The sequence below is a fragment of the Typopeltis vanoorti genome, chromosome 9 (genome assembly GCF_054136105.1).
Source record: "Typopeltis vanoorti isolate ZY-2024b chromosome 9, IOZ_Tvanoo_1.0, whole genome shotgun sequence".
In the NCBI taxonomy this organism is placed as follows: domain Eukaryota; kingdom Metazoa; phylum Arthropoda; class Arachnida; order Uropygi; family Thelyphonidae; genus Typopeltis; species Typopeltis vanoorti.
Genome location: NC_143557.1, coordinates 52,932,116 through 52,956,675, shown reverse-complemented (window position 1 = coordinate 52,956,675; position 24,560 = coordinate 52,932,116). Strand labels below are relative to the sequence as shown.

The following is a 24,560-nucleotide window of genomic DNA, read 5'->3' as shown; positions in this document are numbered from 1 at the left end:
TTAGTAGAGAAATTCCTTAATTCTTACATTCAGCTTTATTCCCTATTTTAATAGATGTGCACTATGAGAGCTCTACTCCAATCATTGGGAATTTGACCTTCTGTCCAAGCCTTCTGAATTATGCAAAACTTTTATACCTTCATACTTGAAATATATGAAAATTTTCTCATACAGTAAAAATGTAGTTCATCCTTAGCTTCTGGACACCAGTGTAGATTAAAGATATCACTGATTGTGAGTGGTAGCAGGCAAAATATTGTGTATGTAACTATGGGAGTAAGAAGAGTTGATGGTATGGCTGAGTGCTTGAACGGTAAAGGCAAGACAGCAGGCAAAAATGGCAGTGAGTTAGTGATATTGATGGGTAAGACAGTGTGCATATGTGGTGGTAGTAAGTAGTAAGAGAGTGGAGTGTAGCTGAATGTGAGCTGTAAGACAGTGGACATGCAAGATAGTGAAAATGGCAGTGAGAAAGTAATTGAAGAGATGAAAAAAGCAGAGTTGGTAAAGATGATGGAAGAGATTAAACATATCAGGAACAAACTGAGAAGAATTACAGATTTGCATGGGAACATGAGGAAGAATGGGACAAAAAATTTGAAAGAAATATCAAATGATTTGAGAGTGGCAATTTATGGGGATTCGATGGTAAGAGGTATGGTGATTGCTTAGGTGCACAAGATCTGTTTCCAGGAGGTAGAACGAGCAGAGTGATTGAAACATTGGATAAGAGGAGAGTATGCGAGCAAAAAAGTTGGTAGTAGTAGTTGGCACGAGGGATTGTCATGAGACTGAAAGGTAACAGTGAGTAGTTAAGGTAGTCAGAGTGTTGCCCAGGTACGATAATGATGAATGGTATGCTAGCAGAATTGTGTGAGGAGAAAGGAGTTCATTTTGCGAATGTGTGGGACAGACACATCTGTATAAAAGAGATGGGCTACATTTGAATGGATTTGGTGTGAATCGGTTGGAGAAACTTACTGAAGTGAATGTAAGGCCTGAGGAAGCAAGAAATGTTGTGGAAGAGCAGGAAAGTATGGGAGGTGAGTAGCACGAGTGAAAGAATGAGAGAGAAGGAACATAGGATAGACAGGGGAAACACTGAGAAGTGCAGATGATGATTTCACAGGAAAGGATTAAGATAGCCAAGGATTGGAGGTGACATTGAAGTCTGGGAAGGGGATAATATCAGTGATGATAGACAGGAATGGATGTTGGGGGGGGGGGGGGTCAGAAAGTCATATCTGAGAAGTGGGGTCAGTGGGTCTTGTTATAGAAACAGAAATGAGCCAGTGTGTATGTTTACGAATGCTAGATGTTCAAAACAAGGGGAATAAAATTCTAGAATTGTTAGAGTTAATTTGCCCAAACATTGTTGGTATAAGTGAGACATGGCTGAACAAGGATGATATTGCGAGTATGTGGATTACAGACTGGTTAACAGGAGAAAGAGGGGTGATATGATAGCAATCTATAAACTTTGAATTGGTGTTATGGCATTTCAAATGATGAAATTTTTCATTATATGGAAGGCAGGGAGAGAACACGGGGGCATCCATGGAAGTTAAGGTTAGTCTCAGTCAAGAAAGGGTTAAGAGCTAGGTTTTTCTCCCAGAGAGCAGTGAGTGAGTGAGTGGAATAATTTGTCCTTATGGGTAGCGAGTGCATCTAGTGTAAATGAATTTAAGGGAAGGTATGATAGCTGGGTTGGGTAATTTACAGCCTCCCTCGATGAGTCCTTGACTCCCTGGAGGTCTCAGATAATAATAATAATATTCTGACAGGAATAGAGAAGGAGGGATATGTAGTCTTTCATGAAGAGAGACAGGACAAAAATGGAAGAAAAGTGCTGTTGATGGCAGAGGAGTTGTGCCCATCCAGGGTGGAGATGCAAGGAGCAAATACTGACAGTGGTTTTGAAACAGTATGGTGTTGTTAGATCCTGAATGCAGAGCTTTACAAGTAAATTCTTTATTCAGGATTTAACATGACAAACTACTACTTATTAAGGAGATATCTGCACATCAGCTAATAATTATAAAGTGTTGTTTTATGTTTTGTAATAATGCATAGTCCATGTGTGCGATATAGTGAGAGTTATTGTTAGGTTATTTGTAATTCCCAAGTAAGCTGTCTAATACATTGCGAAATTCTGAGAAAAATTATAAGTAGTAATCTGGAATAATCGCGTATAATCAGTACGAGTCGAGCATAGCGATGGAGGCTATACCTACGCAGAAATATGACGTCAGAGCGCCTACCTAGAATAATGTAACCGGACAGGTTAGCGAGAGTGTAGGATCACCCAAGGGGCATGAACGATGGGGTTCATGGGTGAAAACCGCATTGAATAGAGGGCGCCCGAATAGGGCAAATAAAAGACGAAGCACGACGTTTCAGGGGCCTTTTGACCTTTTTGATCTTTGAGTGCTGGATTTGAGTTTTAGGGGGGGTTTGTCGGACAATTCGTGAGAGAGCGGTGGGTCGGCTGCGGTAATGATGGATGGCAGGTTCTTTTCTTGAGAATGCTTGAAGATTTTCAAGCAGAGCTGATCGCGATATGACGGTCCATGTGGAATCGAGCCTTAGCAGAATGTCCCATTGGAGAAAGTTTCCTGCGGAGCGGTAGACAGCATGCAACAGTCGGAAACGATTAGAAGAAAAGGCGTAGTACATCACCAGGTGCAAAGACAGCCGAAGAATATGCAGCACAGTAATCCAGACCTACATGAGATGGCGGCATGAAATCTGAAAGGATCCGGTAATGTAAGAGTTTTAGTTCTATGTTAAAATTTGTTTAGAAGAAAAGGAAATTTATGTGTGTTGTAACTAAAGGACACTAGTAGAGAACTTTTAGTGAGAATTTGACTGAATTAATTAAGCCCTTGTGGAGCAAAGAAGAGTTGTTAAATAGGCAGTGATTTGTGAATGGCTAGACTTGCTTAGATAAAATTTAGAATTAAGGTAATCATTGATAGAGTATTAACGAAAGTGTTAAATAAGTATTCTGTGAGTAACTTGTGAAGGGAATTATATAGTAGTAGTACTTTGCTTAAAGCTAATCTTATCCTTTCATAATCGAAGGATTTAACTTGCTCTGATTCATTGTGCTTTAGTATTACCCTTAATTTAGAGTGTATTTTGAGTATTTAAGCTTACATAACTGTAAATGTTTTGTGTTTTCCAATAAACATGTTTTATACCTGAGTTATGCCTGATTACGAATTCAAACCACCACTTATGAAATTGAACTGCTAACTGAATATGCACAGCGCTAGCGTGAGATAAATTATTGTGTGTGTCCCTTTAAATTTTGAATTATTTCCCTGAACAAGAGTCTCTTCTGTTATAGGATATTGGCTGGTGCAGCGAAATATAAATTTTGCCAATATCAGAAGAGGAAATAAATCTGAATTAGTATTTTAGTAGCATGACAATAGATTAGAAGGAGAGTTATTATAGAGGTAGAATAAGATATAATATAGAGAGATAGCGATATAACAATAGAGTAGCCAGTAGGATCTTGATTGTATAAGGTTTTAGGTAAGCGAAAGGATCGATTCAGGAAACGGTATCTTAATGTATAATAAGATTAAACTTACGATTTACGAATAACATTATATGAAAGTAAGGATATAACAATAACGCAGCAGACGAAATACATAACAGTGTGAAGTGGAGGTAGACAAGGAGAAATGTTTAGTAGGATATTGCTATAAACCTGGTAATGTGGAAGGCAGTGAGAATGAAATGTTCAGTCAAATCAGTCTGGCTAATAAGAAAAGAGTAATCATTGAGCAGCTCTCAGATGTGAACTGTAGACTAAAATACACAAACATTATTCAATAAAAAATGAAAGCAAACCTTGGAGATTCAGTGACAAGCTCTGAAGAAAACATTGATTGATTCAGCCACATAGGCATGTGGTAGGTTGTCTGCAAGGATAAAAAAAAAAAAAAATCAGAATGTCATGGTGGACACAGGAAGTTAAAGAGGCAGTGAAGGAAAAGAAGAAAGCATATCATAAGTTTCTGGCAAATTAAGTCAGCTCGTGCTCTTAGAGAATACCGAGACAAATGTAAGAAAGCTAAACACTGTATAAAAGTAGCTAAACGAAAGTCATGGGAGGACTTTGGCAAGAACATAGAAAATAAATATCAAGAAGGTGGTAAGATATTCTGGAGGTTATTGAAGAAGGTTAGAAATGGAGGAAAAAGAGCGGTAAAAGGAATTAGAGATGATAAAGGTGACACAAAATCTGGAGAAAAAGATATCCTTGATATATGGAGTAATTACTTTGAAATATTGCTAAATGAACGAGCAGTGACAGCACAGTGGTAAAAAAACACTGAACAGGAATACACATCCATACTCTAAGTTGGAAAAAACATCAAAAGCCTGAAATGAATGGAAGTATAAAAGTCTTGCAGTAGCTGCACTGCACAGTTCAGGAGGCCTGGACAGAGGGACAAATTCCAGATGATTTGAGTAGATCTCTTGTAGTGCCCATATACATATACAAAATGGAAAATAAAACTGAATGTGAGAATTAAAGAGGTATTTTCTGAGTGTTCCTGGAAAGATTTATGCAAGGATACTTGAGAAACAGCTGAGAAGGTTGTGGATAGGAAACTTGGTGAAGAACAAGCTGGATTCGGACCAAATAGAGGCTGTCAGGATCAGATTTTCACTTTATGACAAATAGTTCAGATATCATGCAAATATAACAAAGTTCTGCATTTAAGTTTTGTAGATCTGGAAAAGGCATATGATATGACAAGGTGCTAAGAAAGAAGCTATTCAAAACACCACAGTTATATGATGTCAATGGGGCATTATATCAAGCAATACTTAGTCTTTGAGTTGTAAGTCAGCAGTTAGAATTGAAGTACACGAAGATGGTTTAATGTTAAATCTGGTGTCAGACAAGGATGTAAATTATCCCCTCTGTCATTCATTATCTATATGTATCACATTACGAAGGAAAGTGGTATTAAACCTGATGTCAAACTTGGAGATGTTAATCTCAGCTCTTTGCTTCATGTGGATTATGTTATACTTCTAAATAAATCCTCTAGATGTCTGCAAGATTCCCTGACTAATAAAGGTCAATAATAACAAGACAATGAAAATAGGCAGATGCATTGAAAATATCAACTGTATTGTGAATGGAGAACCTATAGAACAAGTAAAACATTTCAGCTACTTAGGCACGATTTTTAGTGAAGATGGTAAATTAAATAATTAAATTAAATACAGACAACAGAATCAACAAAGCTGGTATGGTAGGAAGTCAACTGAATAAATTTATATGGAATAAAAGAAAAAATTAGTCAAAACACTAAATTAGCTGTATACAAGACAGTATTCAAACCGATTTTAACTTATGGATCTGAGAGATGAGTCAGAAGTAAAACACTTGACCAAAGACTAGAGACCACATATATGAGAATCCTGAGAAAGATTAGGGGCATAAACAGATGGCATCAATGGCAATATCATATTAAAAACGATTATATTAGGAAAGAACTTGACATTGTCAGCATCCAGGAACGCATTAGCAGAGCTAATCTCAGGTGGTATGATCACTTAAACAGAATAGCAGAGGAAAGATTAGCACAACAAGTGTTCTCTGCCAGGTTGGCAGGAAAAAAAAGACCCAGAGGAAGACTAAGATATAGGTGGACTGATACAGTAAAAAGTGTCTTAGAAGACAGAAATAGAAGATCTGATAATGTTGGAGCCTTGACAAGTAACAGACAGAATATGATTGTACTACTTGAAAAATTTACGTCATTACTAACTTCCTATCTACAATTAGGAAGTTAGTAATGATATAAATTTTTCACGTAGTACAATCATATTCTGTATACCCCCTTCAGGGTACATGGCAGGAATTTGATAATTGTTACAGGCAATATCAATTATGGTTATATAGACTGTCTGTTCATTCCAATCTACACTTTCCCCTTACCTTTACTATAATAAACCCTATTCCTCCTATGAGTTTAAATTCGGAAGAAGGCTAGTTCAGAAGCCTTAAGGTAGCAGCCCTACCACTGAACTATCCATCAGGCTAGTCCCCTGACATGGAGAACATAATTCTACTTGTAAGCTGATAGAAAAAGATAATCGGATTGAATCTATGAAAAACGACCCTGGAATGGAAAAGGTAAAACAAAAATGGAAACGACAAAATATAATACATATAGCAAACTGGAATATAAGAGGAATAGCATATAAAGAAATAGACCAACTATTAAATGAAAGAAATTTTAAAATAGCAGTAATCACTGAAACAAATAAGAAATTAAAAGGAACTATGAGAACCGAAAATTTTAATGTGATATACAGTGGAGTTGACAGAGACCAAAGAGCACAAGCAGGAGTCATGATTTGGATTCATAACTCCCTTTCAAAACATAATATAATAAATTTAGTTTAATCCTTTATCCAAGTGTTACCCCAGTCCTGAAGATACTTTCAGGCGCAAACTTTGTTTGCTCACACTTGGATAAAGGATTAAACTAAATTTATTATACTCTAACCAAGTGAAAAATAAAATTTCAACATCTTTCTCTAAATCCAGAGTAATTTATTAAAAAAAGGGTGGCACACCATTAGGCAATTCCTATAGGTAGAGATGACCTGCTAATGCTTCTGCCTGGTATCTCAACTTGGGCCTGGCTCCCACTGAAGAGACCTCAATAAAGGTCGAAACTAGTCTGGGTAGTGGCCCTTCCCTTAAATGCATAACATTAGACATATCCGCAAGGAGATGTGTTTTGCATTATAGGAGATACTGAGACAGGAGTTGTTGGTAGCTTGCTCCACCTTACCCCAGTCCTGAAGATACTTTCAGGCACAAACTTTGTTTGTATAAAGTTTGGATAAAGGATTAAACTAAATTTATTATACTCTAACCAAGTGAAAAATAAAATTTCAATCCCTTTCAAAACAGTTAAAACATTATAAATTATGGAATGAAAGAATAATAGAAACTAGAATAAAAATAGATAGAGGCTATTTAACAATAATTAGTTTATATGCCCCAGAAGAAAGAAGAGAACAGGATAGTATTGATTTTTATAATCAGCTACAAAACATATATAATAAAATAAATAAAAATGATTACATAATTTCAGCAGGAGACTTAAATGCAAGATGTGGAAACTCAAAAATTAATAATAATATAGGAATAAATGGAGAACATACGCTAAACATGAATGGTAAAAAATTGATTTACTTTGTAGTTTATAATAACCTAAAAACATACATAAATATACTTGAGCAGCAAAAGGATGGAAGTCAATATTAGTTCATTTTATATTAAATGAAAAGACATCAAAATTTTCACCAGATGTTAGAGTTCACAGAGGATATAAAATAAGCAGTGACCACTTCCTTGTTAAAATAAAATTAAGATTACCACCTAAATGGCTACAAGTAACAAGAACAGAAAGAAAATTTGAAACATTTGTTTATAAAACTAGACTACTGAATGACACAAATGTACAATTTCTATATAAACAAAGAATTAACCAATATCTAGCTAAAATAGAAATAGAATGGCTTAATATAAAAACGATACTAAATGCAGCAGCAAATGAAAGCTTAGCAAAGACCAAAAAATTCAATAAAAGGAAAAAACTGAAGATGGGATGATACAATCAAAGAAAAAAGAATCCTATCACAAATGGTTAAGCAGTAAAAGATTAGAAGATGAAATAGAATATAAAAGAATAAGAGCCATAGCTAAAAGAGAAGTGAGAAAAAGACAGAGATCATGGAACAAATTTGTTTCTAATTTAGAACATGATTTATATAAAATAAGACCCAATGTATATAAGATTTTGAAACACTTAAATGCAGATACTAAAGAAAACAAAATTAAACACTGAATTGAAATGAGAAGAATTTCTAAATTACTACAACAGACAAATATTTTAAAAAAGACAACTGGCAAACAATTAACGAAAATGGAAAGTAACTAACTGAAGAAGAATTAGAAATCAGCCAGAAAGAAACAAGAAATGGAAAATCACCTGGAGAAGATAAGCTAGGTCCAGAACTATATAAATATGCAGGAACAAGATTCAAAGAAAGACTCTTATTATTTTTAAATAAAATTTATTCAACTGATATCCCCCCCCCCAATAGAATGGAAAAAAGCAATTATGATTCCTATCTTTAAAAAAGATAACAAAATTGACCCTAAAAACTATAGAGGTATCAGTATACTAAATTCCTGTAACAAAATATATAGATGTTTGCTATTTAAGAATCTTAAATAGCAAACTAATGAAATATTCCGAAAACTTTATTTTAGAGGTACAGAATGGATTTTTAGAAAAGGACGATCATGTACAGATCCGGCCTTTGGCCTAAAATTAATAATAGAGAAAAGATGAGAATACAATTTAGAAACACATAATGCATTTATTGACTTTGAAAAAGCATTTGACAAAGTTAAAAGAAACATATTATTTAACATATTAAAAGAAAGACAAATACCAAATAATATCCTAAAAGATATCACAAGTATATATGAAAATAATCAAATACAAATAAGATTAAATCACGAGCTATCATATACGAGAGAGATAAACCACGGTCTGACAGGGAAGCCCCCTCTCAGCAACTTTTTTTAATATCTACTTAAATGAAATAATAATAAAATGGAATAAAAATTTACATCAAAGAATTAAACTTTCTCCTACAGTGAACTTAAACACTCTCCTTTTTGCCGATGACCAAATAATAATTACAAATTCTGAAGATAACTTACAGAAAGCTATTTTAGATCTTAACGAGATAGCCAAAGATTATGGTATGATAATATCAACAGAAAAATCAAAAACTATGGCCTTTAAAGGACAAGATCCAGCAAGAACTAAGATAGTAATAGATAACAAGATCTTAGCATAGGTGAATTCATTTAACCACCTAGGATGTATGATCACGTATGAAAATGAAAAAGATATAAATGTAAAAATTGCAAAATATTTAAAAATAACAGGTGTAATTAACTCTATATTTAAACCAAACCTAGTTCAAAAACAAAACAAACCAGACTAAAAGTATACAATAGATTAGCCCTACCAGTCTTAATGTATGGAAGTGAAATCTGGACAATAAAACAAAAAGATAAACAAAGATTAATAACTGCAGAAATGAAGTTTATGAGAAAAACTGCAAAGTATATCCTATTTGATCACAAAAGAAATGAAGAAATTATGAAAGAATTAAACCAAGAACCAGTAATAGAAAAAATTAAAAAATATAAACATGAATGGATGAAACACGTTCAAAGAGTGAAAACAGCAAGATTACCAAAACAAGTCATTAGGAAAAAGAAAACCAGGACATCCTCTTAAACGATTCAACGATGATTTCTAAGGCAGGAACAGGCCATGCTAGGCCTAAATCCTTGATAAGCATGATGATGTCCATACACAAGACAAAAGAACTTACTGCATATCAAGCACAATGTATGGAGTACAGGTGATAATTTAGAAAGAAGTTCATTGGCATTTTTCTTGAAGAGTAAGAAGTTATAATTGTTGGGGAACTTCATAAGAAAGGATGTTTCAGAGAATAGCAGGAGATGGAATAAAAGATGAAATGTCTGAGAAGTAGGTTCAGTGTGTTGCCAGTTGTATTAAAAAGGGATTATGGGCAGCTGTTGCTCTGGTATTAACACACCCAAAAGAAAGTGAAGGAATGATGTCTGTCTGTTCAGCAGAATCTATGGCAGTACTTGTACAAAACATATAGAACTGAAACAATGCATCTGTGAGACAGAGGTTGAAGTGAGGGAAGGATATTCATGAGTCAAATTACGTTCCTCTGGACTATGTTGAGTATCTTTTAGAAAAGTTTTAGGTGCACCACCCAGACATGTGAACAATATTGTAAGAATGGGTAGAATTCAGATTTGTATAGAACTGGTATCTGGATAGGTGAAAAGTAGTGTCTTGAGTGGAGGAGAATGTCAAGTTTTTTAGAAGCTGAGGAAATTGCTAATATAATGTGTTTATGCCAGTCCAAAGAGAGAGAGAGAGGGAGGAGGGGGGGGTAGGATCTGATCCTTTCTTGTGATTTATGCATTACTGAGGGTTACCCCTCAGTAATACACAAATTTCTTTTGAGATCCCTTTTCAGAGAAAAAGGCACAACTGTCTTTTGGTGGCATTGAATATGACCAAGTTATCTTTGTTCCATTGAAGGGATAGTATGGAGATCAGTGTTCAAGGCAATGGTTGCAAATGATCTTGAAGGATGTCTGAACACTGCATGGGTTGTTCAATAAGCATGTTGAATGGAGTTCAATAAGCATGTCTCAATCACCACTAATACTATCATCAGAAATGCTGAGGAAAGGATTAGTAGTGACTGAGAATGGATTATTTATATATAGAAGAGGACAGGTGATAGAACTGAGCCTGAAGACATCCCTATACTGGTGTTGAACTCAAAGAGAGGGATCCACCTACCATGACATGTAGTGAACAACCAGAAAGAGAGAGAGAAAGCCAGCCACTCAATTAGAGGACAGCTGGTAGACTTGACCAATGGATGGTAATTTAATGAGCAGTCCCTGATGCTAGGCCATAGCTCGGAAAAGTCGAGAATGACACCACGTTTCTCTGAACCTTCATATGGCATGCACCAAGTCATGGATGACAACAGGCTAAGAGGTCAAGTGTGTGGAATGAATAATCCATACTAGTGATTGCTGATTAATTGGAGGGGATCTAGGGAGAGGAAAAGAAGTAGAAAGTCATTGACAGTTGATAACTATTATTTTGGAGTGACTAGGGCAAAGGCATTCAGTCAGTAGTTTGACAGCAGACTTATTTACTTTCTTTAGAGCAGGTTGAATGTGTTTCCTTCCATGTACTGGGATAAATGCCAACTGAGTATAGAACATTAGGTGATTTACCTTGCTCAACTTTATCTTTAATTGATGTAACAGTTTATCTTCAGTTTTAATATTGTTTCCACATTGATAACATGTATAATTACCCTTTGTTGTTCAATTATTTCTAACCCAATTCTCAAATTCATATGTAAAGCAATGTATACTGTTATCTATGTGTGTTTTGCTTTATTTCAGTTATGTTTCATATAAATTAACTGAACTGGCTTCCACAACACATTAGCCTTACTTATCCTTCTCTTAATCTAAGTTGATAGGGGGTCAGAGCAGACTGTGCTCTATTTAGAAGCATTTTAACAATGCCAATTTTCTGAAGGAGTGCTTAAGGGTCAAAGCTTGATAACGGAGAGGAAACTTCCACATGACCTTTTCAGGAATGTAGAGAACCAACAAGGGCTTCTGACCTGATGTCAGCACTAGGAAAGTCTTATCCTTGTTAGTTGTAAATGCTTTTTTGTATACATATCAATTTCCTATCTACTGTACTGACCATGCTAGCACATGGTTTATTTTCTTGCTTATGAAATCCACAAACAAAGCTTGTTGCCAATGAATTATTTTCATGGTTAGACTATAGTTCACCCACGGAATAGAGACCCTTCGACACTTCTGCACATGTCACAAAAAGAAGAATCCATTCTGATAATAGGTTAATTAGTCCGTATTGTGGGATGAGTTGTTTATTATTACACATCGGAAAATTAACTTCTCTTTTATGATCATTGTGGTTAACTATGTTGCTTGTATAACAGTTGGAAAATTTTACGTATAAAGCACGTGATTTTGCGTGTTGGCGACCAATTCGTACGTCCTTCATTTCTTTCTTCCCTTCAGCATGAATCGACTATTCTTGGCAAAGTTTCCAAGTGGAGATCTCTAAAGCTTGGGCATACTATACTTGTACATAGAGGCTGTTGATAATTACCATAGTATATTTCACATTCATTTAATTTCAGTATTTTTCTTGGATCTAGCTCCCACTTATGAGACTTTAATAAGGTTGAAAGCAGTCTGGCCAGTGACTCTTAACTATAATGCATAGCAATATACATGCCTGAAAGGAAATGTGCTATGTATTATGGGATGCTGTGAGAAACGATGTGAAGTCAATAGTCTATGTACAAGTAGCTAGTCATGAAGATACTTCATGTACAAATTTTGTTTGCTTATACTTGGGTAAAACAAGAATATAATTTCTTATATATTAGCATAATTTAAAGTTCCAAAATCTATAACAAAAACTAATAAAAAATTTTTTTGTGGGGGTGGGGGGGGGAATAAAGACTTACCATCAGGATCATTATCTAGAGACTCTTGCTCAGGTTTTGGATCAGCTCTAAGTATAAAATAAGAAATTGAATATTCTTTAACCCACACTATAAAGGGCCCTTCTATAATGAGTGACTGAGAAATACAATGTTCTTCAATTAACTGTTGTTGCTGTGGGCTCTGGATACTCACTATCCATGTTTTGTCTATAGACTCTTCCAAATCTTTTGCCTGTATAAAGTAATGAAATATTTTACCAGATGCTATTGTTATTACCTAGCATAGTTGCAAGTCCAAAATAACAGTTTATTATTTTAGACTTGCAACTGGGGATGAAATATCTTTATATAATATCTGAGGATAGTATCTTCAGTAGAAAATTAATTTGAGAATCTCCACAAAAAGGCAGATATATTGAAGTCAGAAAATAAATTTAGGTAATGCTGATTCGTTTCTTTGGTATTAATGGCACTCTCCATTCCATATAGTCAAGTATTGATCAAGATTATACCAATCCTTTTCAAAAGATTTGATAATAAATAAATAAAATGGGTACCACCAAAAAAAAAAAAAAAAAAAAAAAAAGTAATACAACCTTTAAAAGCAATTATAAAAAAAAAGCAAGAATTTGTACAGCAGTACTATATTCTACACATTATATCACACATTTACTTAAACATTGTACTTCTATTTCAATGTTTAGTTATAATGTTACAAAAACAGTAAGTGTGTGTGTGTGTGTGAGTGAGGAAATAGATACATATATAAGTGCTTTTCAAAAGCTTCATACACTAGGAAAAGTGGCACTGTCGGTATTTTATTTTTTTACTTTGGTGACCAGTCATCCTAACCTATCATGTGATAGCGAGACTTACAATGTCAATAACAGTAGTGGAAGATCTCAGTGAATTCTGCATAGTCTGTCAATATGCTATTATTCTAAAGACTTTGTTCTGGTGGAAGTATATATGTTATTTCGTGAATAAAAATTGACCAATTAGCTATTCAGTAGATGTAGATTCTTCTAAGTTTCAAGTGTTTTATTCTTGCATAACATCTGAGAAGTTAACAGAGACTGATGTTTCTATAGCCAAGGTATATTTTTGATGTTGCTTACCTTTCTCTGAGCAATCAAAAAAAAAAAAAAAAGTGCAGAAGTGTCCTAGTTATTTTTTCCTCCTCTGAATTATTTTTATCAACTACAGTCTGTGTTAGTTCAGTTTTATCATAAAATATAAACATCACATTGACACTGTCAGTTTCATATTCATTTCTTGATATAAATCTAATTTTAAATTATATATCTAACCCACACACACAAAAGGTCACTTATAGCAGATAAGTGCTGGGGGGGGGGGGGGGGGGCAAGAAGAAAAAAAGAAGCAATCTGTTCACATTTTGTTTGAACAGCTGGAAGTTGTGTTCTTTGAGAAAGGCAGAGGGGGAAAAGACTGTTCTAAAGTTGATGAAATGAAAGAGGAGGCAGTAAAGTTAGTTTGGTTAGTTTCAAAATGGAGTTGGTGAGCAGTGGTTTTGTTCTAATGATTCTGGATGAAAGTGGAGGAATAATAATGGCCAACTGAGCAGGGCACTGTAAATGAAATTAAAGGGTCCATTTAAATTTTGCTGATATTTTAAGGCCATATGATAAAGTAATGAGATAAAAATTTTTTTCAAAGTGACTGTCTGTATGGAATCATATCATGAGCTTTATATACAGCTTATGTCAGTTGTAAATCAGAAGTTAAAGGGAAGGGGGCAAAAATACATTTTGGAAGATGGTTTCAGTGTAACACAGGGGTTGTGCAATATTTCTATTACAGCACTTATAATAAAAAAAAAATATAGACCATATCATTAACACTCTGAGTCTCCTATTGATGTAAATATACATCAATCACGCATGAACCCAGAATCCCATCAATGTATATTTACATCGATAGGACTCAAAGTGTTAATGATATGGTCAATGTAAATATACATCGATCACGCATGAACCCAGAATCCCATCGATGTATATTTACATCGCTAAATTAAAAATTCTGAAAATAATAATATATGCTTAAAATTCATTATCAGACTGCACTGTAGTTAAATTTGAACCTTCAGCTTCATTATCCATGAGGATGGTTGACTTTTATCAATTAAAAAAGGGAATTTATATTAGTATATTTTAATGCCTGCCCATCGGCTGCGTCATGTACGATCGCACATGTTCATGTTTATATTACATAGCACCGTCATAACTCTGGCTGCTCCAATCTAAACAATATAAGGGATTCATGACTCTCTTCTTCTGACTTGAGAGATCAGTTCAAATTTCTCTGTCACCATGGACAGACCAGGACCTAGTGGTGCCCAAAGCAGGGGTGTAAAATGATGAAATACTCGATAACAAAGGATCTGAGTTAGATGACTGGGCAGAGAGTGATCCAGAACAAGAGGAAACAGATCTTCCCACAAATGTGAGCTCTGAATGACACAGAACTTTGAACGAGGGGTGGCCAAATTCGAAGCTGTCCAGCAAGTTGTGTTCGCGATGCAAATGAGGTCGTAGCATTTCAAAAACTGAATGGCCTAATTCAATAATTTACCACTCGACTTTTATGACCAATAATGGATAATTATAGTGATGTACACCCTACGTAAAATTATATTTTCATCATAATAATGACACATAAATTCTATTTATGTAACGTCTAAGCAATATTTTGAACTGAATTCATTGAATTTTGAATGCTAAAGAAGTAAATATAAGTACAAACTAATAAAAAATGAACTTTTTATTTTTTTTCAAAAATCTTGATTTCTTACAACCCATCTGCATCTTCTTTATGTAGGTTAAAATTATTTTTATTTCAATTGCCTGATAGAACCTAATAGCGAATTATTATTATTAGTGTTATCTTTTTCCTAGAAATTTTCCTGACATGTTTTTATTAACATGGAGTAACTCAGTTTTTATTGTTTAGGTGTCTCTGAAAGGAATCTGTTTTTACTTTTTTTTTCATCAATTCTTCCAATGACTTGAAAAATTTCTCTGCTACTACAACTGTAAAAGGGATCACATCCAATCATTGGATTGGATTTTTCAATTTTATCACATCACTTGGCTGAAAATTGCCTCCATACATTTATCATTCTGTTCCTTTTTTAACTATAGCTTTCATCCTTTCCCTGAATAAATCATCCTTATTATTTAGGAAGATCTCAACTCTTTGTTTCTTTATACACATTATGTCAGAGCCTTTCTATAATTCCCATGTGCATGCTCTACCTCTTTTCATTTGTACTTCATGTATTGATGGTATGCATGTATATCTCTAATTCTTATGAGACTGTTCTTTAGCAAACTTTTCAATGTTTGCTGGTTCTCTTGTAAACTATGGAATGCTCTACCCAGCATATCTGATTATGTTGTACTATCATAATATACACATGCAATTTCAGCTAAAAGAATAAAACTCAAATGATTAAGTCTCGAATTGCCAATCCATCCTAGAGGATACCTAGAAATTGCCGTGCACCACAGGAAGATGATGACTGATGATGAAGCTCCATACTTTTCAGAAGCTATGTAGAAGTCTCCTCCAAGTTAAATCGCTTTGATCCTTTGGCTACCCTGTGTCAATAAAATTATTTTTGCTATACTGTCTCATTACTTTATAGTCACACCTCACATTATGGTATCAACTCAAGGCAGTATAAAAATGTTAATTTGTTTCATGTACTGGACTATTTCTTTCTAGTTGAAATAAATTCTTAGCTGTGCATTAACTTACAATCTTAATAAACCTACATTGAAAATAAGATTTTCAACTATCGTACTTACATGAAAAATGGAGAGTCTTGTTTGTGCATCCACTGATATCCTTTGCATGGCCAACTTTGCAAGTTGAAGAACATCATTTGGCATAGGATCTGGTAATGGATAAGGATTAATATTTTTTAACTTCGGAAGCCAATACATCATTCGACAAAATTTGCGGTATGGATGGGTTTCACGTCCAAATATATTAATTATTATTTCTTTCATTTCTTTATCTGGTATAACACCTGAAACCAAATGAAATGAAGATAAAACACAGGGAAATATACATGTGAGATATTTACTGACTTAAAATGAATTCATGGACCTTTTATAGTTGTAGAATGTACTATGTAAATTTTGTCAGAATGACAAAATGTTCATTCTGGTATAATTTCAAAAAAATAAAATTAATTTAATTTATTTATCACTTTAATAATAAGGTGATACACCTTTTCCCTACTGTACAGGATGTTTCAAAAGGGCATATATACAGCTTTGCAGGAGAACAGAGAATAACTTGGAAGACGTACAAAAGTTAAACACATCAATTTTTGGTCAAGTAGCTTTATTACCAAATGACAACACTAGATGGTGTGATACGTCAGCATTTGAAAATGGTGACTTTCGATGGTGCAGAGTGAGAACGTTGTATGTTTAAGAAAACGGAGCCTGCAACACAAGTTCGGAGGAATCTCCACATGCATTAAAGCAAAGAACCTCCTAGTAGGCGCACGATCGACACACACAAGAATTTTGTGGAAACAGGATGTTCTGTTCATCATCCAAGGTCAATGGGAAGACCACATGCTGCCAATGCTGTTGCAGAAGAAGTTGGAGGAATTTCTAGAGATGCCCTGGAAAGTCAACCAGATGGGCATCTCATCAAATTGGAATTCCACATGTAAAATACACCACATATGGTGTGTTTTACAATGGCATTTACCTTTAAGGACCTACAAATTTACCCTTGTACAACATTTGAAGAAAGACAATAAGAAGATACGTCAGGATTTCTGTATGGAAATAATCAGTAGGATAGAAGAAAATTAGGACTTTTTTGAACAAAATTGTTTTCAGTGATGAGTGCACTTTTCATGTAAATGGGCAAATAAACACCACAACTGCAAAATTTGGGGAAGCAAAAATCTACACACTACCACCAAGGCTAATGTTTTTGTGCCATAAGCAAGAAGAAAGTGTATGGACCCTTTTTTTATTTCAGAGTCTACCTGTTACTGGTGGTGTATATCTGGACATGCTACTTGGGTGCCTAATACCACAATTACACGACACTGACCACAACAAACGCATTTCCAGCAAGATGGAACACCTCCTCGTTACCTGACAGATATAAGATCATACTTCGACACCCATTTTCCCGTCAAATGGATTGGTAGAGGGAGCGCCTGTAACATGGTCACCATGTTCCCCTGACCTTATACTGTTAGATTTTTTCTTGTGAGGCTTTGCAAAAGATCGAGTGTTTGTACCACCATTACCAGCCAATTCAGGATAAGCTGTGTTCCAGAATTACTGCTATCATTGCTGAAGTTATGCCAGATATGTCCTGCCACATGTGGCAGGAAAATAATTACAGGTGGGACATCTGCAGAATTACTGGAGGCAGTCTTATCGAACTTTAACTATCTGTATTGAAAATTCAAGCGAATTAGAACAAATGCCAGCGCTACATTTGCACGGCAATAAAATTTTTTCGTCTGTCGCTATTTACCTTCTATTGTCATTCAGAGTTGTATATTATATCCCCTTTTGAAACACCCTGTATATTGAAAATATACTGTTTGCAAAGAAGCCAATGGATACCTCAATTGGTAACGCAAATCAGGCAATGTAATATCACATGTTTGTAGTTGGTATAAACTGGAGAAATACAATGCTCCCAAGATAGTGCGACTTGTGTCTGAGTGAAGTGGCTGTGAGAAGGGAACTGATGGAGTTGGAAAGAGGCATTGTGATAAGATGTCATTTTGCAGGACTGCCTATTCGGCAAATTGTTGACGTATTGGACCATCCCAGGTCAACAACAGGTGATACCATACTGAGGTGGAAGCGTAGAGAGTCAACTGCAAGTGCTACCTGCAGTGGATGACCCATCACACTCACTGAATGTGACCATAGGGTGCAACAACAAAGGCTAATATGTAAAAATTGCCATTCATCAGCTGACACATTGAATGATAGTTCCAGGCTTGACCGAAACATGAATCTCAACAAAAACATTTAGAACTGAGGCTTACAACATGGGTTTACATAGTAGGACTGCAAGTCCTGCATTACCTGAACCAACATGCAACATTATCTTCAGTGGTTCCCACCTTAAGATGTAGGACCTCCTTTCGCAGCAGTGACTGCAATAATCCTATGGGGCACACTTTTCACAAGCGAACAATAATGATCATTGGGAATTTTGGACCATTTTTCTTGTAGTCATGTAATGAGGTGGATGTCCCTTGATTCCACCCGACACTCCAGTTCATCCCATAGATGTTCAATAGGGTTGTGATCAAGGCTGGACTCTGTGGGGGCCAGTCAAGTGTGATGACATTCATGTCTAGTGGTCCAATCAAAATTAACAGAAAAGCTGTGTTAGGGATCGACGAATCACACTACACTTTCTACCATGGAGATGGACAAGTGTGGGTGTGGCAAATGCCCAGTGAACATCTCTTACCAGAGTGCATAACTCCAACTGTGAAATTTGGAGGTGGCAATGTGATTGTATGGTCCTGTTTTTCCCTGTTTGTGGCATGAACACTGAACTCTGAGATGTATCTGAACATTATGGACAATGCAATGCTTCCTACTTTTTTGGTGTTTTTATGGAACCGACCATTGTCTCTTTCAACAAGACAATGCACTGTCATAAGGCTGATGCTGGAACTGCATGGTTTGTGGACATGAATGTCACCACACTTGACTGCCCCCCCACAGAGTCCAGCCTTGATCACAACCCTATCGAACATCTGTGGGATGAACTGGAGTGTCGGGTGGGATCAAGGGACATCCATCTCATTACATGCCTACAAGAAAAATGGTCCAAAATTCCCAATGATCACTATTGTTCGCCTGTGAAAAGCATTCCCTCATAGGATTATTGCAATCACTGCTGCGAAAGGAGGTCCTACATCTTATTAAGGTGGGAACCATAGTTGTTTGTTCCTCATACTATGGTGTCCATTGACTTCCATCCAAGCAGTGTATATTGATGGGACTGTACTCCAAGGAATTGATCTTTGATGAATGATAACTGGAATGGCATTGAATTTGGAGATCACACTACAAAAAAGCAGTAAAACCAACACAGCCTGTGGTGCTGAGAAGCAAACCATTTGCAGAAATAAAGAAGTCACTGCATTTCTTTTCAAGGTCTTGGCATGACAACATCTGTCTCCAGAGTTCAAAGGCAAGGGTGCATAGATGCAGGTAATTAACATGATATCACAGCTGTGGGAAGTTTATTGTGATAAAGTAAGAAAATGCATGCCAATCTTGGTGAGGGGCAGATGTCAAGGGACATCTGCCCCACAACAGTCCGGTTACAGAAAAATTCATCGAAAGACAATTCATCGTAAGGCAATTCGTCGAAAATGCAATTCATTGAAAAACAATTCATTGATAATGTTATGGTAAAAGTAATCCATTTAGAACAAAAACTGAACCATGCAGACAGCTTCTTGTACCAACAACTGCTACTAAGCCATTTAAGTTGGAGAGTTTTTGTAATACAGTACATAATTTGGACACATTATTTATTTGTCGCCCTGAATATAGCTGAACTGAAAACTTTGGAACGGTTCGACATTTTCTTGTAAAAGTTTCAAATAGCGAATCTGAGTAAAATTCATCCCATAATAATTGCTGTATTGAAGTCGAATATTACTACTAGCAACAATAATAATAATGAAGCCCGCATAGTTCAGTCGGAAAAACGAAGCCGTTCAGTTAGAAAGACCTGGGTAGTTGGATCCCATTTACGCATAATTTTTATCAGTCCTGTTCTGCTAAAGGTAAGTTAGCTGGCATAATATAGATATGGCTGGGTTTTTCTTCCGGAAACAGGCAAATCAGTCCCACGAACAGACATGAAACAGTTATCGGACAAGAAAGACTATACGAACCATATTATTCTATAATTTTCCCCTATGAAAGTAGCATTGTAATCTCCTTATTCATGGTTCAGGTTTTGTTCTAAATGGATCAATTTTCTCGTAACAGTTCCAAAAATTTTAAATTTTCGATGAACTGCTTTTTCGATGAATTGCATTTGCGACAAATTGTCATTCGATGAATTGCCTTTTCGATGAACTCTCCGGATACCCAACAGTCCACGACCTCATTACATGCCTACAGGTAGAAGGGACCAAAATTCCATTAATCGCTATTGTACACTTGTGGAAAGTATGCCCTGGAGTATTGTTGCAGTCAGTGCAGCAAAAGGAGGTCCTACATTTTAAGGTGGGCACCTTGGCCATTTGTTTCTCACACTATTGTGTCTGTGGACTTCTTTCCAAGCAGTGTATATGACTTCTGCATTACTTCAACCTTTTCATCTTTTCTGGGTCTGGCTTCCACTGATGTGACTTCAATAATGGTCGAAACCAGTCTGGGTAGTGGCCCTTCCCACAATGCATAGCTTTATTATACACACCTGAACACATGTGTGTTTTGCATCATGAGATACTAAGGCAATTAATTGTGAAGTCATTAGCCCTATATATAAGTAACCTAGTCGTGACGATACTTCACATGCAAAATTTGTTTGCTTAAACTTGGATTAAAAAAGAATATAATTTCTAGTATAATTTTCCATCCAATGAAAAGTTTAATGCAGCTATGGCACTGTTAATAGAATATCCAGATGATGTTTCTATATTATTTCCTTATCTAATATCTATTCAAGACAGCATGAACTCAGAAATTAAGAAAATTGCAACAATAAGTGAACTTGCCCACATGCTAAACTATCCTGTACCAGCACGTACATTTCCTGATAAATACTATTGTTATTATTATTACATGACACCTCCAGGGAGTCCTAAGACTCTTTGAGGGAGGGCACCTACTCTACATCTCTGTCACTAGTATTTTCACAGACAATCACAAACATCCATGCCCATGGTGGGATTAGAACCCACAGCCTTTTGGTTGGAGATATTAATTATATTGTGTTAATTCATCATCATAATCAAATTCCTGCCATGTACCCTCAAGGGGAGTACAGGATATGATAGTACTACATGAAAAAATTGCATCATTACTAACTTCCTATTTACAATTTTCCTCCAAATCAGTCTGTTACTTCGTAAGACTCCAACATTATCAGATCTTATATTTCTATCGTCTAAGGCACTTTGTACCGTATCAATCCACCTATATCTTGGTCTTCCTCTGGGTCGTTTTCGTGCCAACCTGGCAGAGAACACTTATTTTACTAATCTTTTCTCTCCCATTCTATTTAAGTGACCATACCACTTGAGATTAGCTCTGCCAATTCATTCCTGGATGCTGACAATGTCAAGTTCTGTCCTAATATCTTCGTTTTTAATATGATGGTGCCATTGATGCCATCTGTTCATGCCTCTAATCTTTCTCAGGATTCTCATATCTGTGGTCTCTAGTCTTTAGTTAAGTGTTTTACTTCTGACCCAGCTCTCAGATCCATAAGTTAAAACTGGTTTGAACACTGTCTTGTATACTAATTTAGTGTTCCGACTAATTTCTCTCTTATTCCATATGAATTTATTCAATTGACTTCCCACCATACCAGCTTTGCTGATTCTGTTGTCTATTTCTATATTTAATTTACCATCTTCACTAAAAATCATGCCTAAGTAGCTGAAATGTTTTACTTGTTCCACAGGTTCTCCATTCACAACACAGTTGACATTTTCAATGATTCTGCATATTTTCATTGTCTTTGTCATTTTATTGCTGACTTTCATACCATATCTATTACAACAGTTATTCAATTTAGTCAGGGAATCTTGCAGACTTGTAGCAGATTTATTTAGAAGTATAACATCACCTGCATAAAGCAAAGAGCTGACATTAACATCTCCAATTTTGATATCGTGTTTAATACCACTTTCCTTCATAATGTGATCCATATAGATAATGAATAACAGAGGGGATAATGTACATCCTTGTCTCACACCAGATTTAACATTAAACCATTTTCCTGTACTTCCTTCAATTCTAACTGCTGACTTACAACTTGAATAAAGATCAGGTATTGCTTGATATAATGCCCCATTGACACCATATAACTGTAGCATATTGAATAGCTTCTCTCTCTCTTGGCACCTTGTCATATGCCATTTCCAAATCGACAAAACTTAAATACAGATCTTTGTTATATTCCCATGCTTTCTCGACTATTTGTCGTAAAGTGAAGATCTGATCCTGACAGCTTCTATTTGGCCTGAATCCAGCTTGTTCTTCACCCAGCTTTTCTTCCACAATTCTTCTCAATCGTTTCTCAAGTATACTTGCATAGATCTTGCCAGGAACACTTAGTAGGGAAATACCTCTGTAATTCTCACATTGTTTTATTTCCCTTTTTATATATGGGTACTATGAGAGCTCTATTCCAATCATCGGGAATTTGTCCCTCTGTCCAGGCTTTCTGAACTATGCAGTGCAGCCACTGTAAGACTTTTATACCACCATACTTCAGCATTTCTGGTCGAATATCATCCACTCCTGATGCTTTTCCACATTTCAAGCCTCTGATGGCTTTTTTACTTCAAGTATGGATATGAATTCCTGACTGCGTGACTGGTCAGTGTTTTTTTACCACTGTGCTGTCATCGCTGCTTGTTTCATTTAGCAGTTTTTCCAAGTAATTACTCCATACTTCAAGGATATCTTTTTCTCCCATTTTCATGTCACCTTTATCATCTCTAACTCCTTTTACAGCACTATTTCCTCCATTCTTAAGCTTCTTCAATAATCTCCAGAATATTTTGCCAACTTCTTGATACTCATTTTCTATATTCTTGCTAACGTCCTTCCATGACTTTTGTTTAGCTAGTTTTACACAGTGTTTAGCATTCTTGCATTTGTCTCTGTATTCTCTAAGAGCACAAGCTGACTTATTTGCCAGGAACTTTTGATATGCTTTCTTCACTGCCTCTAACTTCCTGTGTCCACCAGGAAGTTCTAATTTTTCCATCCTTGCAGACAACTTCACCACATGCCTCTCTAGCTGAATCAATCAGTGCTTTCTTCAAGGCTTGCCACTGAATCTCCAAGGTTTGATTCCTGTTCTCAAACTCCTTCATTTTTTTTTCAATAATCTTTGTGTATTTTAGTCTACAATTCACATCTGAGAGCTGCTCAACTTTCATTCACTTTAAAACTTTCTTACATGTTATTCTTTTCAATATGAAATTCAATTTTATCCTGCTCAAGACTAAATAGTGATCACTTCTAGTTTCAAATCCTCTGTACACTCTGGTGTCCTGCACCAGGGAGAAAACATCACTATCAACAATAACATAGTCAATGAGACTTTTCTTATTCCTTGCCTCTTCTCTCCATGTGAATTTGTGAACATTTTTATGTTGGAACATGGTATTAGTAATAACCAATCCATGTCCTGAGCAGAAATCCAACAAATATTTGCCATTATTATTAGCTTTGCTCTTTTCTCCAAATTTTCCCAAGATATTTTTGTATGTTTCACAATCATTTCCTACTCTGCTATTTAGACCCAAACAAGGACCAACTTTTCCTTTTTTCATTGTTTCAGTTGCTTTTTCTAAAGCCTCAAAAAATTCCTCCACTTCTACTTTAGTAGAACCTTCTGTGGGACCATAAGCACAAATAAGTCTCATTGTCCAGTTCCCCATTCTCATATTTGCCCACATTACTCTACTTGAGATTGATTGCCATTCAAGAAGATTAGCCTCATATTTTGTGTTGAATACTATGGCTATTCCTTCGTTTCCTTAATTGTCATTGCCTGAATATAACATTTTGTATTTATTGCTCAGAAAGATCTCACCAGTTTTTGTCTTTTTTGTTTCAGTCACCCCTATTATGTCGATCTGGTACTTATCTAATTCCTCAGCTAGCTCCATTTCTTTGCCATTCAGGCTTCTTATGTTGATAGTACCGATCTTTAACTCTGATGATGTTGAGTTGGGGTGTGGTTTCAGATTTGTTCCAGTAGTTGACTTTTCGCTGTTTGCCCTGGTTCCCTGGCGTAAACAACGGGGGCTTTGTTTAACCGGGTGACGCCCCAGCCAGCATGAAATTTTGTCATGTTGTACCATCATTTTTTATTTTTGGTTTAACCAATAAGAATACAATTTGGTCAGCTAAATCCCAAATTGCCAGCCCATCCTCGTTCATTCAGTATCCAAGTAGATACCCAACAGGGTGCACCACGAGAAGGTGAGGATTGGGCATTAGGTCAGAAGCCCTGGTCAGTTCTCCGCATTCCTTTAAGGGCTATGTGGAGGTCTCCCTCAGTTATACAGCTTTGGTATGAACATAAATTTAAAATTAGCC

At 35.8% G+C, this 24,560-nt stretch overlaps 1 protein-coding gene across 6 annotated transcripts in view; it reads right to left on the bottom strand.

The window, feature by feature from the left end:
- Positions 1 to 24,560, bottom strand: part of ECSIT (evolutionarily conserved signaling intermediate in Toll pathway, mitochondrial) — a 95,402-nt gene that overhangs the window by 5,568 nt on the left and 65,274 nt on the right. For all 6 annotated transcript variants that reach the window (XM_090398583.1, XM_090398581.1, XM_090398584.1 and 3 more), the window contains exons 4-5: positions 16,044 to 16,267; positions 12,232 to 12,442 (exon numbers count right to left, since the gene is read on the bottom strand). In XM_090398583.1, the coding sequence (XP_090254709.1) occupies positions 12,232 to 12,442; positions 16,044 to 16,267 (435 nt within the window). The remainder of the gene's footprint in view (positions 1 to 12,231; positions 12,443 to 16,043; positions 16,268 to 24,560) is intronic.